The sequence below is a fragment of the Schistocerca serialis genome, chromosome 1 (genome assembly GCF_023864345.2).
Source record: "Schistocerca serialis cubense isolate TAMUIC-IGC-003099 chromosome 1, iqSchSeri2.2, whole genome shotgun sequence".
In the NCBI taxonomy this organism is placed as follows: Eukaryota; Metazoa; Arthropoda; class Insecta; order Orthoptera; family Acrididae; genus Schistocerca; species Schistocerca serialis.
Genome location: NC_064638.1, coordinates 962373723 through 962391623, shown reverse-complemented (window position 1 = coordinate 962391623; position 17901 = coordinate 962373723). Strand labels below are relative to the sequence as shown.

The window sequence follows — 17901 nt, the reverse complement described above, 5'->3', positions numbered from 1 at the left end:
CAAAATTACTTTCACCATTTGTATCATTACGTCTGTTAGATTCCAGACATTACCACTACACCTTTGTTGTCCTATTTTTTCCAAATTAAATGATACCTTTCACTAATTAATTAAGTCACTAATTAAGAATTTGCTGTAATTCAAATAACTGATTATAAATCTAAGGATGATGCCTGTACTTGTAAATAGGTTATCTCCAGCATGGATGTATAAAGTGGTTCCATTATCTTTTGCATTTTCCTAAATTACTAGGATTGTGAGTTACAATGAGATCACATGCTGCTGTCTCATGGCTGAAAGCTTTGATTTTATTTTGTCTTTATTTAATTATATTAAATTTTCATTCATTGTGTCTCACGTGCGCCCCATTAGAGCACAAATGGCAATATTTATTTATTTGGATTTCGTTCCCTTTAATTGTACGTGTTTTATTATGCCATGCCTTCTTCCTAAATGTGTAAGGCATTTTTAAAATGTTCAAATGTGTGTGAATTCCTAAGGGACCAAACTGCCAAGGTCTTCGGTCCCAAGACTTACACACTACTTAAACTAACTTAACGCTAAGGACAACACTCACACCCATATCCGAGGGAGGATTCAAACCTCCGGCAGGAGGGGCTGCACGATTAGTGACATGGCGCCTCTAACCTCTAATGGCAGGCATTTGTAAAACTGTTTCCTTAATACACAACTAGCACTGCAAAGATGGTGCTTCTGCAAACTGATTATAAAATGTACATACTCATTCATAGTTATTTGTAAATGAATATGCATGTGTCATTTAGTGATACAAAGAAATTTGCAGGGCAATAAAACCAGTAATGGTTTGTGGTTTGTGGAGTTGAAGGGGCCAGACTACAAAGGCCATCAGTCAAACCAGTAATACAGGAGAAATTTGCAGAGCAATAAAACCAGTAATACAGGCCCATAATCAGTATTTATGGAAACTGCCACTAACTGCATGCTGTAGTATAAACTTGAACAAGCTTCAATATTTTCCTGGGGTATGGTGTTTGAGGTAATTTGTGTCCAAGTGCTAAGTACTGTTGTGCTGCCTCTGGGATTAGTACATTCAGTGTATGATGTCTCATGTGCATGGGCTATAAAGAGAGGCAACAATATTTTCCATGCAGACAAAAAAGCATTGAACATTCCTCACAAGAGAGTGTTGTTGAATAGCAACATCAGAAAAGCACCAAAAAGTTGGGTACAGCTTTGAGTTCAAGAACTCCCCTGATCCACGCATTAGTGCTGATAGAATCTACAATTCATAGAAGCCAGAATTATGGATTATAGCCAAAGGCATCACTCTACATATATAATGACAATGGATAATGCACTCTAGGCTATGTCAACTGCTTGGTAGAATACAATTTAAGTGTCAGACTACAAATCCAAAGATGAGCAGTTCAGCTTCCAGTTGGTCATAGAATTTTTTCAGTTATCACCAGCATGAGACACTGTGCACTCAACAAGCAGTTCCCACTGAAGTGTTGTTCAGCACACTGATTTGCTGCCATTTCTACATCTACATAGATACACTGCAAGCCATCATATAGTGCACTGTGATTTCTGTTGTCTTCTCTTTGCAGTTCTTTGTGATATGTGTGTTGGCTCATGTAGAATCATTATGCAGTCAGCTGCAAATGCTGATCTCAAAATGTTCTCAATAGTGTTTTTTGAAAAGAATGTCACTTTCCTTCCAGGGATTCTCATTTGAGTTCACAAAGTATCTCCATAATAATCACAAGTCAATTGAAACCATCTGTAACAAATCTGGCAGCAGGCCTATGGATTGCTTCAAAGTCTTTCCTTAATCCAACCAGGTGGGGATCCCAAACACACTAGCAGTTCTCAAGGATGGGTCACATTAATGTTGTATATGTGGTCTCTTTTTGCAGATACGCTACGCTTTCCTAGATTCCTCCCAATAAACCAAAGTTAACCATTCACCTTCCCTACTATTGTGTTTATGTGCTCATTCCATTTATATCGCTTTGCAACATTATACATAGATAGCTGATCGACATGACTGTGTCGAGCAGCACAACACTAATTTTGTAATTGAAAATTACAGGATTTTATTCCTACTTATTACTTAGATTTTTCTACATTGAAAGCAAGCTGCCATTCACCAAAGTAAATAGGAATTCTGTCTAAGTCATTCTGCATCCTTCCACAGTCTCTCAGTGACTGTACTTTCCTTTATAATATAGCATCAATAGCAGACCGACATAGATTGCTGCTCACCTTAATTTAGAGAACAAGAACAGTTATATCACAATTCCCTCAGGCATTCCTTGTGACCCCCCTGTCTCTGATGAACTCCTGCTATCATTGTTGTGGTCTTCCGTCCAGAGACTAGTTTGATGCAGCTCTCCATGCTACTCTATCCTGTGCAAGCTTCTTCATCTCTGAGTAATTACTACAACCTACATCCTTCTGAATCTGCTTACTGTACTCATCTCTTGGTCTCCCTCTATGATTTTTACCCTCCACACTTCCCTCCAATACTAAATTGATGATCCCTTGATGCCTCAGAATGTGTCCTACCAACCGATCCCTTTTTCTAGTCAAGTTATGTCACAAATTCCTCTTCTCCCCAATTCTATTCAATACCTCCTCATCAGTTATGTGATCTATCCATCTAATCTTCAGTATTCTTCTGTAGCACCACATTTCAAAAGCTTAATTCCTTTCTTGTCTAAATTGTCCATGTTTCACTTGCATACATGGCTACACTCAATACAAATATCTTCAGAAGAGACTTTCTGACAATTAAATCCAGACTCAATGTTAACAAATTTCTCTTCTTCAGAAACGTTTTTCTTGCCATAGCCAGTCTGCATTTAATATCCTCTCTACTTTGACTATCATCAGTTATTTTGCTCCCAAAACAGCAAAACTCATCTACTACTTTAAGTGTCTCATTTCCTAATCTAATTCCCTCAGCATCACATCATTTAATTTGACTATATTCCATTATCCACATTTTGCTGTTGTTGATGTTCATCTTATATCCTCCTTTCAAGACACTGTCCATTCTGTTCAACTGCTCTTTCAGGTCCTTTGCTGTCTCTGTCAGAATTACAATGTCATCGGCAAACCTCAAAGGCTTTATTACTTCTCCATGGATTTTAATTCCTACTCCAAACTTTTCTTTTGTTTCCAGTACTGCTTTCTCAATATACAGATTGAATAGCATTGTGGATAGGCTAAACCCTGTCTGACTCCCTTCTCAACCACTGCTTCCTTTTCATGCCCCTCGACTCTTATAACTGCCATCTGGTTTCTTTACAGATTATAAATAGCCTTTTGTTCCCTGTATTTTACCCCTGCCATCTTCAGAAGTCGTAAGGTCTTTATTGCCCCGTGTGTTCCTACATTCCTACGAAATCCAAATTGTTTTTCCCGAGGTCGGCTTCTACCAGTTTTTCCATTTGTCTGTAAAGAATTTGTGTTAGGAATTTGCAGCCATGACTTATTAAACTGATAGTTCTGTAATTGTCACACCTGTCAACATCTGTTTTCTTTGGGATTGGAATTATTATATTCTTCTTGAAGTCTGAGGGTATTTTGCCTGTCTCGTACATCTTGTTCACCAGATGGTAGAGTTTTGTCAGGACTGGCTCTCCCAAGGCCGTCAGTAGTTCTAATGGAATGTTGTTTACTCCCGGGGCCTTGTTTTGACTCAGGTCTTACAGTGCTCTGTCAAACTCTTCACACAGTATCGTATCTCCCATTTCATCTTCATCTACATCCTCTTCCATTTCCGTAATATTGTCCTCAAGTACATCGCCCTTGTATAGACCCTCTATATACTCCTTCCACCTTTCTGCTTTCCCTTCTTTGCTTAGAACTGGGTTTCCATCTGAGCTCTTGATATTCATACAAGTGGTTCTCTTCTCTCTTAAGGTCTCTTTAATTTTCCTGTAGGCAGTATCTATCTTACCCCTCGTGAGATAAGCCTCTACACCCTTACATTTGTCCTCTTGCCATCTCTGCTTAGCCATTTTGCACTTCCTGTCGATCTCATTTTTGAGACATTTGTATTCCTTTTTGCCTGCTTCACTTACTGCATTTTTATATTTTGTCCTTTCATCAATTAAATTCAATATTTCTTCTGTTACCCAAGGATTTCTATTAGCCCTTGTCTTTTACCTACTTGATCCTCTGCTGCCTTCACTATTTCATCTCTCAAAGCTACCCATTCATCTTCTACTGTGTTTCTTTCTCCTGTTCTTGTCAGTTGTTCTCTAATGCTCTCTCTAAAACTCTCTTCAACCTCTGGGTCTTTCAGCTTATTCAGGTCCCATCTCCCTAAATTCCTACCTTTTGTGCATTTCCTTCAGTTTTAATGTACAGTTCACTACCAATAAATTGTGGTCAGAGTCCACATCTGCCCCTGGAAATGTCTTACAATTCAAAACCTCATTCCTAAATCTCTGTCTTACCATTATATAATCTATCAGAATCCTTTCAGTGTCTCCAGGCCTGTTCCACGTATACAACCTTCTTTCATGATTCTTAAACCAAGTGTTATCTATGATTAAGTTATGCTCTGCGTAAAATTCTACCAGGCGGCTTCCTGTTTCATCCCTTACCGCCAATCCGTAATCACCTACCGCTTTTCCTTCTCTTCCTTTTCCTACTATCAAATTTCAGTCCCCCATGACTATTAAATTTCAATCTCTCTCCAGCACCTGAATAATTTATTGTATCGCATCATACATTTCATCAATCTCCTCATCATCCGCGGAGCTAGTTGGAATATAAACTTGTGCTACTGTAATAGGGGTGGGCTTCATGTCTATCTTGGCCACAATAATGCGTTCACTATGCTGTTTGCAGTAGCTTACCTGCACTCCTATTTTTTTATTCATCGTTAAACCTACTCCTGCATTACCTCTATTTGTTTTGTGTTTATAACCCTGTATTCACCTGACCAGAAGTCTTGTTCCTCCTGCCTCCAAACTTCACTAATTCCCACTATATCTAACTTTAACCTATCCATTTGGTTCTATTATTTAAAAAATGTTCACGCCACTCACATACCTGGGAATCTGTTTTATACGTTCAGACCTCCATTAACAGTCAGAGTGTCAAACACTTTCTGAAAATGTAGGAATATCGTTCACAAGAAATCATGTGAGAAAAGGACAAGCTGAGTTTTGCATGAGCAACGCTTTTTAAATCTATGCTGATTTGTGGACAGAAGCTTTTGTGTCTCAAGAAGTTTATTATATTGAAACTTAGGATAAGCACAGTGTAGAATGGGATGTAATAATGTTTGATTAAGATGCACTCAAGAAGTCTGCAGTAGTCCAATGTTAAGGATATTGGTCAGTAATGTTGCAGGTCCATTTCTTTACTGTTTTTATTTACCTGTCTTTTGGGACTTGATGCAGTCATAATGCTGTACAGTAATCTCTGTAAAAATGATTTTGGGATTCCATCTGGACCTGGTGACTTATTTGCATTCAACTCCATTAGTTGCTTCTCTACACCAGGGATGCCTCATACAATGTCCTCCATACATGAGACTGTGCAGTGGTTAGACAACTGCATTTCTGTATTATCCTTATCCTTGTAACTATAATCTATCATAGATCCCTCAAATGAAAAATGCTGCCAATTCTTGGAAAAAAAACGCAGGTCACACCTGTCTACAAGAAGGGTAGTAGAAGTGATCCAGAAAACTACTGTCCAATATCCTTGACACTGATTTGTTGCAGAATCTTAGAACATATACTGAGCTCAAACATTCTGAGGTGTCTTGAACAGAATGACCTACTCAATGCCAACCAGCATGGATTTTGAAAACATCAATCATGTGAAACCCAACTCGCACTTTCTCAAGTGACATACTGAAAGCTTTGGATCAAGGGAGTTAGCTACATGCTATATTTCTTGATATCTGAAAAGCATTTGACTCAGTACCACACCTATCCTTATAGTCAAAAATACAATCATATGTGGTGTCAAGTGAAATTTGTGGCAAGATTGAGGACTTTTTGGAAGGGAGGATGCAACATGGTTTCTTGGATGAAGAGTCATCATCAAATGTAGAAGAAACTTTGTGTGTGCCCTAGGGAAGTGTGTTGTAGCCCTTGCTGTTCATGACCTAGCAGACAGTATTAATAGTAAAACCAGGCTTTTTGCAAATGATGTAGTTACCTGTAATGAAGTAATGTCAGGAAGAAGCTGACCGAGCGAGGTGGCGCAGTGGTTAGCACACTGGATTCGCATTCGGGAGGACGACGGTTCAATCCCGTCTCCGGCCATCCTGATTTAGGTTTTCCGTGATTTCCCTAAATCGCTTCAGGCAAATGCCGGGATGGTTCCTTTGAAAGGGCACGGCCGATTTCCTTCCCCATCCTTCCCTCACCCGAGCTTGCGCTCCGCCTCTAATGACCTCGTTGTCGACGGGACGTTAAACACTAATCTCCTCCTCCTCCTCAGGAACAAGCTGCATAAATGTTCAATCAGATATTTATAAGATTTCAAAGTAGTAGAGAGACTGGCAACTTGCTTTAAATGTTCAGAAATGTAAAATTTTGTCCTTCACAAAACGAAAAAAGATGTAGTATCCTATGACTATAATATGAATGAGTCACACATGGAATTTGCCAACTCAAATGCCTGGGTGTAACACTTTGTAGGGACACGAAATGGAATGGTCACATAGATTTAGTCATGGGTAAAGCAGTTGGTAGGCATAGGAATGTTGGTAGAATACTGGGGAAGGAAGTACAGTCAATCTATAACGGAGATTGCTTACAAGTCAGTCATGTGACCATTTCCAGAACATTGCTCAAGTGTGTGGGATCCATACCAGGTAAGCCTAACAGGGGATATTTAATGTACACAGAACAGGGCAGCACAAATGTCACAAGTTTGTTTAATCCATACTGAAGGAACGGAACTGGAAGACTCTTGAAGACAGACGTAAACTATCCCAAGAAAGTCCATAACAAAGTTTCAAGAACTGCCTTTAAATGATGACTGTGGAAGGTACTACAACCTCCTATGTATCAATCACATGGGGATTGTGAAGATAAGATTAGAATAATTACTGCACACATAGAGGCATTGGAACAATCATTCTTCCCATGCTCCATACATGAATGGGACAGGAAGAAACACTAAGAACTGGTACAATGGAATGTATCCTCTGCCTTGCACCTCATGATGGTTTGAATTAAATAGATGTAGGAGAATAATTTCATAAATATGAAATTTAAAATTACAGCTTTCCTTTTGGTGTCTTTTATTGCCACAGCAAAGTAGTCAATGGGTAACTGTATAGAAGATTTCAACTCACTTAGTGATTACGTGTAGGACTGTAGCTTTAATGGGTTCTTGGCAAGATTTTTCGACAGAGTATTGGGATGGAAGTTGTGTGCTTTAATGGGTTCACTGTAGCTAGAAGCATCTTCAGTGTCACGTCAAGTATATACTTCATGAGTGAATAAGTGCTCGTAGTTAAACTAGCACGAGCCATACAATTGTGCTGGCAGATAGTGGCATACTTGCCAAATTTTCCAAACATTGTACCAACAGATGAGTAGAAATTCCCATAAGTACCGCAAGGATCAGCTGTCCATTGTCATGTGCCTGTGATACATTGTTAAGACTTGTCCCTTTTTTATGTACTTCTTGCACACGTATTCACCACTGCAATAGCAATATGATTATTGTGGACTGTTATTTTATAATACAATAGTCAGATTAATATTGACCAGCTATTTATTATTAAGAAGATTTAATAATGTGAATTTGTTGAGTTCCCTGGCTTGCATAGCAGTTTCACTTGCAACAGTTACCACTTGGTATCATTGATACACTACCTTCAGCACTCCTCTAAACATCTCGTAGATACAACTAACATGACTATTCAGAAGACGCAACTATTCTTCAGTCCGTATTTCTAGCTATTTTTTTGTCAGTCCTGCTTTCAGTCCCATGTCATTTATTCCCTTCATGATGGTGCAACTTCCACCAAATTGACTGTTGTACTAAGTTTTTATATGAGTAACATTGTATCATTTAAACAGAAATATCACAATTCTGTAGTGACATTCAAATTTTATTACAGAGAGGAATTTTAAATGTTGTAAGTTTGTATAAACTCCTCTCAAAATATTTTTTCACCAGATGCATATATGTGAACATGTTTGGACTGAGATTCAAGGGCAGCAAGAGATTGAAAAGAAGGCTGAGATGTCACTGTTTCAGCCTCTTGCACTCTTCATTGGTGGCCCTCCTGAGTTCATCATCAAGTTTATGAGTGGTGTTTCTGTGATGACAGACTGCAAGTTTAAACTGGTCTCAGACATGATCAATCAAGTTTGTGTGTCAGCAGAGACCATAGGCCATTTCATTTGGTTGATTCTTGTCCCCTGGATGATGAACTGTCCTGTCCCAATTCTGCACAGCTGCTCAAATTACTTCCCATATTGATGCGAGGCATCCAGTGTACCAGGCCAAAACATGACTGACAAACCCCCATGCTAAACTCTCAGGGCAATGCGCCTGAGGCAGGCATTGGTACGTTTGCACTCTGCTATGATGATTGTCTAGCATTAGATAAGCCTTTCACTCTTCGGTGAAGAGTACCTGATGCCATGGTGTTGTTGCCAATGGGCAACCTGTGCGAGACAGATATTTTAACATTTTATGTCTGACAGTAATGGTTGTATGTTCAAATTATGTTGCTGTGGTGCATGCCAATTCAGCTGTCAGGTTCCCAGTCTGACAACCCTTCTTGCAATAAAGTGATGATGCGTGTATGGTCTCAGCTTGACACGAACCTTCAGGGCATTTAGAGATATAAATATTGTTCATAATCCACATTGTCCCATCCACAGTTGGAGACACATTTTTTTCTACTGGACTGTACTAAGAATTCAGGTTTACTTCTACTTCATTATATAGGTGAGTGAGATTTCCACTGAAAAAAGCTATACAATATATAATGGCAGTGCAAAGCATTTTTTGAGCAGAGAGAGAGAGAGAGAGAGAGAAAGAGAGAGAGAGAGAGAGAGAGAGAGTTTTTTATAATATTTTAATATGTGTATTTTTTTCCAGGGTTTAGATTTACGAGTGCAACATTTTCATAGCTTCAGTCATCATGGAGAAGGTGGACACTACCACATAGACACAGAGCCTGACACAGTGGAGTATCTTGGTTATTTTTCTGTGGCTGAATGCATCTATAGAATTGACAGACCAAAAGAAACCCACATGGTTGGCAGAGACTAGTATGTAACAGTAATAATTCCTGAGAAACTGTTGCAGGATATGGGGCTCTCAGTAATAATGAAATGTTTTGTAAGTACTACAGTGACAGCCTTTCATACCACAAATTAATAATATTCAGCCATGAAATGTATTTTGTTTGCAAATGAATGGGTTTTGGGAATAGAGACAAAAGATTGACTTTAGCCTGCAAAAGCGAAAAGTTTTTGCTGGAAGGCAATATGTGTATTAATGTTTTTCAGTGTTTCATGAAGAAATTGGACTATGACTTGTAAAAAAATAAATCAAAAGCTTTTGCAAATGTATTTTTATCTGTTTTGTTTTACCACGAATAGTAGTGAAGAACACTGATTTAATCAAAATTTTGGTACAAATATTTTACCAGATTTATTTAGTGCTCAAGCTGTCACAAAACACTGCTTTAACTAATTGCACCAAAATTTAAGTTTCAGATGGGCACCATGATGAAAAGTAGATGCTTACATCATTTGCTGTAGGTTCATTTGATCAGTATGTGCAGGGTGATTATATGTGATTGACATGGTTTCAGCAGCTACTTTTTGAATAATATCTAAGAACTTTGCAGTCATACAGGCAAGCTTCGTACCTTTTATTTTATTACAGAAGTTAGGAAGCACTCGAAAAGCTCATGTTTGCCTTAGTCTGTTATGACAGTGCAATGATAAAGTCTCGTAAAGATGCATCAAGTGCTAATTTCATTCAGCAATGTTAGCCACAAGCTGCATATACCAAGAGTAAAGCAGTGAGCCAGTTGACAGCACTGAAGGAACAACTGAGTATGTGTGAATGATCATTCTGCAGAAGTTGATGAACATACAATAATCAAACATTTGGGAGATCTTACAGAACAGCATATGAGAGAGATTGTTTTTTTGTGAAAAACTTGTCATTAGTGAGATAAGACATTTTTTGTGAAAAGCCATGAACAAATAATATGTGTGAATATGAGACAGAGAGAAACCCTGTACTACACTGTTGCAAGTCCACAACCTGCCAAAATTTACTATGCCCTGTGAAATCTTGTAGTTTAAAGTTCACAGCCCCTTCTTCTTGACAGAATAAACTATTTAAGTAGACATGTCTGGACAGGACACATTTAGAAACTGATATTTCATCTGCTAACAAGATAATGCTTCACCCCGTTTTCATCTCAGTGCTCATAAATTCCAAAACAGGGAAGCTGTTGGATAGATCACTGTGGTGGCAGTGATAAAAAAAATTCTGTCAAGTTCTCCATGCTAACCTGAAACATGGAATATACAATTTTAATCATTACCCAAAGCATATATGTTGGTCTTTGGTGTACCTACCTACCTATGCTGATGTCATGTTTTCTCTTTGTTGGTTTTTGTGTGGTAGTTCCTTGTTTACTTTCCACTGTCAAAGTATCTTTTCATAATCATAAGAATACACTCAGTTTATTGGGTGATTTGTGTATTACCCCTTGTAATATGGAAGAATCCTATAAATTGGTGATCCCCCGAATACAAAGGAACACAAAAACCCCAATCATTGTAAATTCTAACAGTGACTTTGCATCATGACTTCAGAGGGGTTCAAATGGGGAAAAGAAAAGAAAAAAAAAAAAAAAAAAATAAGCAGTTTTTATGACTACAAGAAGATCTGCAAAAGCAGATTAGTGATATCAAAACTCAAACTGAAACATGCAATATTTTATTGCCAGAAACAGGAGACAGACTGTAAATATAACAAGCAATTCACCCACCAAAATCAGCACAGTTTCCACATCGCAAATCAAATAGCAAATTCTGAAATTCCTACCACAGAAACCAGAACTGTGGATTGCCATGTTAGATGAGGGGTTGCACAAAATGCTCTTACTAGTGATCACATAAAATTATTTGTGGCAGTTAAGAATTAGGTGCCTGAGCAGTTATAATGGTTTCAGACATTACATTAAAGTCGTCATCACAATAGCAATATCTCCATTTGAGGGACACCTTAGTCAGCTGTGTGTGTAAATCAGTGGACCAATGCATGTGACTGTTATTCCACTTTGAATGTATCAGTGATGGAATACCATCATAATAATAAGAAGCACTTCTGGCGCCACCTTAGAAACACAGTTAAAGAAGAAGAAATGTTGGATGCAATGCTATGTCATGTTTGGCTAACACTGTTACCATTACCAGTAAAGACTTCCACGGAAACGTGTGAGGAAGGTGATATTAAGTCTTTGTTATCAGTAGCAGACAGCCTGTAGAACAGGCAAATATTTCAGCAATGATACGAGCAACCAACTACATCAGCTCAGGTAAGACTGGTGCTATATGATATGAGCAGTAACTGAATATTAATCAACAGCTTTGAAGCAAAGTGAAATGGACACACTTCAGAAGTAGTTTTTGGCACTGACAGTAAACAAACAGATCAGCACCAGGCAAAGTAGACAGTCACTCATTCTTTTGGCAGAACAAAGTGGTTGGCCAAATGGCACAAGAGAAATGTTATCGTTCAAATGGCTCTGAGCACTATGGGACTTAACTTCTGAGGTCATCAGTCCCCTATAACTTAGAACTACTTAAACCTAAGTAACCAAAATACAGCACTCACATTCATGCCCGAGGCAGGATTCGAACCTGTGACCGTAGCGGTTGCACGGTTCCAGACTGTAGTGCCTAGAACCGCTTGGCCACCCCGGCCAGTGAGAAATGTTCCTCAGTGTGCTGGGACCACAGGCACCTTGGTAGTCAGGCCGGCAGTTGCATATCTCCGTGCGCACTCCCAGATGGCCTAAGCAGCCTGTAGTAGTTGCGGCAGGCCATGCTGTTCCCTGAAAGCACCAACTCATAAATGAGGGAACCATCATTAGTCCTGGAAGCACTGTCAGTGACGTAACCAAAATTAACCTAAACACAGCACATAACAGTAATAAATCAAGACTACAGCCACACAAGCAGCAAATCGAGCATGTTTGTTTACATTTTCATACCATTTGTATATGATGGACAGGCATGTAAACTGTTGCTTCCTCATCAACTTGGGTTGAGGTGTAAGTACACTACCATACAGTCAGAACCAAGATGCATCAGGGGATGCATCTCTCCACCCTAATGCAGCCAACAGCTCACTCATTACACATATGGTGAACATGAAGTAACTATTGACTTGGGTTTCAGTTGAAAGTTCCAGTATAGATTTGTTCTAGCAAATGTTATTGAGCTAATATGGGGAGTGGATTTCATTCATCACTAAGAACTGGGAATAAGCCACCATACAGCACAGATCAAGATAGGCTGTGAGGTGGCCACAAGAGAATAAGCAAAAGTGCTACAAATGCCACCACCTCACCCTATAATTATGTTATATCAAAGGCCCGACAGGAAGTTATCAGCCACATTGGTAAAGTATTGCATAATATGGTGAACCATTTTAAAACAAAACCTGGCCAATCAGTCTCTCAACGGCCGTGGATATTGGCACCTGACTGTTTTTCCACAGCAAAAGCAGAATTTGAAGAAACGTTACAAACACATATCTTACGCAGATTTGATGGCCCATGGGCATCACTGACATCACCATTGTATCTAATGAAGAAGAAAGATGGCACCTGGAGGCCCAGCTGAGATTACCACACTCTGAACACACATACCACCCCTGACTGCTACCCAGTCCCTAATGTAACAAATTTCACAAATGTGTTAGCCAGAGCTACAGTTTTTAAGCATGACTGACTGTAAAAAAGCATATAACCAGATTCCTGTGACAGGAGGAGACATCCCAAGGCCTGCAGTGTAACACCTTTTGGTCTTTTTTACAAATGCTGAATGTCACCAGGCAGGATTTTGTAGATGAAGCACTATGGAGACTGAGGGTTTTTTTTCTTTTTTTTTTTTATCTAGATGATATTTTGGTATCTTCCCAGACAACAGCACTACATGAGAAACACATTCAGCAGGATATAGAATTACAGTTTGGTAGTAAATAAAACAAGATATGTTTTCAGTAATTAAAACTTCCGGGCTAAGAGGCCGTGGTCCAATAGTAGAAATACTTCTCCCTGACGTTTCATTGCCAGCTGCGGGCAACATCATCTGAGGTGCGCCAAAAGCACTTAACATTCCTTGGTGGCTTGGATGGTTTAAAATAAGGCGGGAGAAGGGACCAAACTGCGAGGTCATCGGTCCCTAAACATTCCTTGGTCATACGGTTTCTATGGCAAGTATCTGTCCACGCAAGGAGAAGATAGAGGTCATTAAAAATATTCCACATCCAACTGCTTTTCAGCAGGTAAGAAGATTCCTAGCAATTATTAACTTCTAACGCTGACATCTGCCAGAAGCAGAATACAGTGGGCCAATGTCTTCTACAGCAGATACCAGACATGCCTTTGAAAAGGTAAAATACAGCTTTCAAGAAGCAGTTCTCTTGTTTCACCCAGCCCACAATGTGCCATTAGCAGTAGTGATAGATGCTAGCGAGCAGGCTACTGGCGCAGCCATGCATCTAAATGTTGAAAAGTGTGGAAACTTTTAGATTTTTCCTCCTGGAAACTGTCAGAAGTGCACACCAACTGGAGTGCATATGATGGAGTCACTGACCATCTATGAAACTGTGCAGCACTTCAGCCCTTATACAGAGGGCAGACCATTTGTGGTCTGCATGTATCATAAACCGATTATGCCTGGTTTTAAGAAACTCAAGGTGGATTGTTCCCCGAACAATTTCACCAGCTAGAGTTCATTGGTCAATTTACGACAGACATAAGACACATAAGAGGGGCAGAAAATGTAGTTCCTGATTTTTTTCTTTTGGACTGGTGCCATCTCTTGTACAATAAATTACAGTGCACTGCAGTGCAAGCCACAAACAGCTACAGGAGTCTCTGCAAAGCAATTCAGCTGCCTTCCAGCTCAAGCAGATGCAGTCAATACAGACCAAAGATCTTATTTTGTGTGATATGTCTCGAAACTTACCCAGACTTTGTGCCTGAAATGCACAATTATCCTGCACAACTATATTGCTGACAATAATAGACAAAATATGTAGCGTGTAACTTTAGTAAATGAATGATGTTTTGCGGCATCAAAATAGCCCATTGAGTGGCATGTACATAAAAAACTAAATCTCTGCTTACCTTGTGGACGACTGCTACTTTACAGGGGCTGAGACAATTAATACATACTTACTAATATTACGGTCTGGGTTTTTCAATTAATATGACTGAAATACATTTATTGTTGTTATCTAAATGGTTTATTGTGTTGATCCACAAACAGAATAGCCACAAAAAATTATCTTCACTCTCAAAAAACTTTTGACTGTTAAAACTTGAAGCATTCTGAGTTAAATATGTGTGACTCCTTCGACCACAGAAAACCAATTTCATGTATGGCAGAAAACTGACTGACATAAGTGTGCTGTTTTGGCATGGTCATCAGTTCAAAGATAATGTTACACCAAAGAAATTTATTAGAAAATTTAGATCCAAACAAATGTTCTCAGTATATTACAAAGTCATCTACTGAATTTGTATTCATGCAATGATTTATTTCATTCAAATTATTTTTGCTTTACAAAATGTATGACTTTATTTATTTTTAATTAAACTCAGCATAAATGGTGTCAGGATGACAGTCTTTCATAGTGCACTTATTCTTGCATAAAAAGCATACTGAATGTTATCATAATTATCAGAAAGGATAAATAAATAGTAATAATGGATAAATGCAATGATCAACCAAGCTCCACTGCCAAAATCACAAATTGTATGAGTATTACCAAAAATAGGTCTGACGATTCATAAGGAGGCAGACCGGCATTGATCTGGAAAAAGAAAATCTACCTAGGGTTGTTGCTATTACCTCCCTCACAGAAGGTCCTGCATAGCTAATTCTGACAGTTTCTGGTGCTTAGAGGGAACAGTGTGGTGTTGTTGTGCAAGACTCACACTACTCCCTTGATCATTGAACTTACGTGAAGTTGTTTTGCCGATCTTCTTTTCAGGATAGCCGGCTGCGATGGTCTGCCTCACTTCTTCTCTGAAGATAAGATGCTGTTTTGGAGGAAGTTTCTGTACTCTTAAAATAACTCCATACACTTGAGATACTTTGAACTCAATCCCACTATATTTTCACAACACACAACAGTTTTCACAGACAGGAATTATTTTTTGTAAGTTCACTAATTTCCAGTCTGTCAGATACTATTACATATTCTTTACCATAAATACAGTGCTATAAATCTTTCAAAGTTCTAGTTAGTCCACCATCCGGACTTCACGAAAGTAAGCGAATAATTAAGATAAGTGTCTTTTCTTTTACTTTTAACATCCTTCAACTGTTTTCAATAATGACTGACGTCGCACTGTCACGGAGTACGGTACGCTTGCTCCTTGTGCTGGGTGTGTAAATTCTGAGACGAGTGCTGCGGGTACCTGCCTGCGCCTATCAACCGCCTGATACACACCAGTCCTCCACACACACACACACACACACACACACACACACACACACACACACACACAAAAAATCGTGGCTCGAACACGTGATATTTTATACATGTTCTCTATGTACATCAATATCATATACATATAACATTAATTTACATTTCAATCAGTTTGCATGACATTTCTTTTAACAATTGTGTATTTAATATATCTCCCTTTTTCCCCTTTCTTCTACAACTATAAAACTTGTACCTTTTTATCAATACTGGAGTTAGCTCTTTGAAAAATCTTAAATTTTTGAGGACAAGAATCTTTCTGTTCCCTTTCCAATGTAAATTCCAGGTACACATAACTCATGAATATCCTGTTGCTTTGTTCTTACTTCCTGTACTACCTTTTCTCAGTATGTACTTAATCATTACTTAGTGTAATCTGGAGGAACTCTGGGTAGAATAAAAGTGTTCCCTTCTTGGACATTTGTTAACCTGACAAAGCTAGTAGAATAGAGAATTCAAACTTACCAGAATAATCTCTATCAGATTGTGTGACTTCTGTCACGATACTGCCCTTCCTTTAGGAACAGTAGCTATAGCATATATGGGTTGATACTAGGAGTATCCTTTCTCGTACCGTTTTGGTAGGTACGCCCCTTTTAACTTCCTAATCTATGTTACAGGTGGATCCCCTTCTTGGTGCCCCTGCCTGCGCAGTATAGGTCAGCCTCTTTTTGGTCTCCCTATCTGTCCTTTTTTCCATTCAATAAATTCTGGGTGCACCCTCCTTCTCCTTCCTGAGTAGGCTTCATAGTTCATTACCCTAGCATACATCTTTATGTACACTATAATAAAATACCTCCTAGAAAAATTAAAACTCTACATTACCCCTGACACTCACTTTACAATCCTTCCTTCAACGCCTTAGAGTCCTCCATTACTCTTCCAGTCCGATGTTTCCAATAGACACCACACTTGGAAATATCTCCTTGTCCCACTATCCTACAACTTGTCAGAATAGTTGTTAGACTGACATCCAATCTAAATATATTCCTGTACATTTAAGTATACGATGTAGCATGTTCATAATGAACCACAAAGTGTATCTCCTTCTCCCATGTACACATACTAATGTAATACCGTCATAATAACCACGAATACTCTTAATTTATCCCTGTACATACTTGTATATGATGTGGAACTGTCACCTCAAATAACCATTGACAGTTCTCACATTATCTTTTCTGTTTGCGTCTTTGTGTTTAATTGTGTGTATGCATATGTGTAGTTGTGTAGCCGATCTTTTTTTCAGGATAGCCGGCTGCAATGGTCTGCCTCACTTCTTCTCCAAAGATAAGATGCTGTTTTGGAGAAATTTTCTCTACTCTTAAAATAACTCCATACACTCAAGATACTTTGAACTCAATCCCACTATGTTTTCACAACACATAACAGTTTTCACATACAGGAATTATTTTTCGTAAGTTCAAAAATTTCCGGCCTGTTAGATACTATTACATATTCTTTACCATAAATACAGTACTATAAATCTTTCAAAGTTCAAGTTAGTGCACCATCTGTACCTCACAAAAATAAGTGAATAATTAAGATAAGTGTCTTTTCTTTTTCTTTCAACAACCTTCCACTGTTTTCAATAATGACTGACGTCACACTGTCACGGAGTACGGTGCGCTTGCTCCTTGTGCTGGGCGTGTAACTGCTGAGATGAGTGCTGCGGATACCTGCCTGCACCAATCAACCGCCCGATACATGCCAGTCCTGTACACACAGTAGACACAGTTCCACTTTCACACATTCATCTTTAAAATAGCGCGTGTTCAAGATGGTGGAAATACGAGTGTCTCTAGAATTTGCCCCGAAATTCTTGAGGCACTACATGACATGTTGTGACTCCAAGTGAACCAATTACCTCCAAAAAATGTAGCCATTCAGTAGCTTTATTGTAGAACATTTCATCTTGTGAAATTTTGAATGCAAACTTTTTTGTTAAAGTAATATGTGATAAAAACAAATATATTAACTGACTGTGCTATGACAAAAATAAAGCACAATTTCCCACAATGAATTTTTACAAAATTTTGATTAAAAATATCTTACCAAGAGTCTCGATTTTTTCATTATAAGATATACATATTGATTCCTCTGTTTGGTGAGTGGCAAATATATTTATATATACACACCACTATCAAAAGCGAT

The 17901-nt window shown here is 38.6% G+C and overlaps 1 protein-coding gene across 3 annotated transcripts in view; it reads left to right on the top strand.

Moving 5' to 3' along the window:
• The window catches only part of LOC126412889 (ester hydrolase C11orf54 homolog), a 129899-nt gene extending 120333 nt beyond the window's left edge, over positions 1-9566 (top strand). For all 3 annotated transcript variants that reach the window (XM_050082796.1, XM_050082788.1, XM_050082782.1), the window contains exon 8: positions 9091-9566. In XM_050082796.1, coding sequence (XP_049938753.1) covers positions 9091-9264 — 174 coding nt within the window. In that variant the 3' untranslated portion in view covers positions 9265-9566. The remainder of the gene's footprint in view (positions 1-9090) is intronic.
• Positions 9567-17901: the final 8335 nt, after the last annotated feature.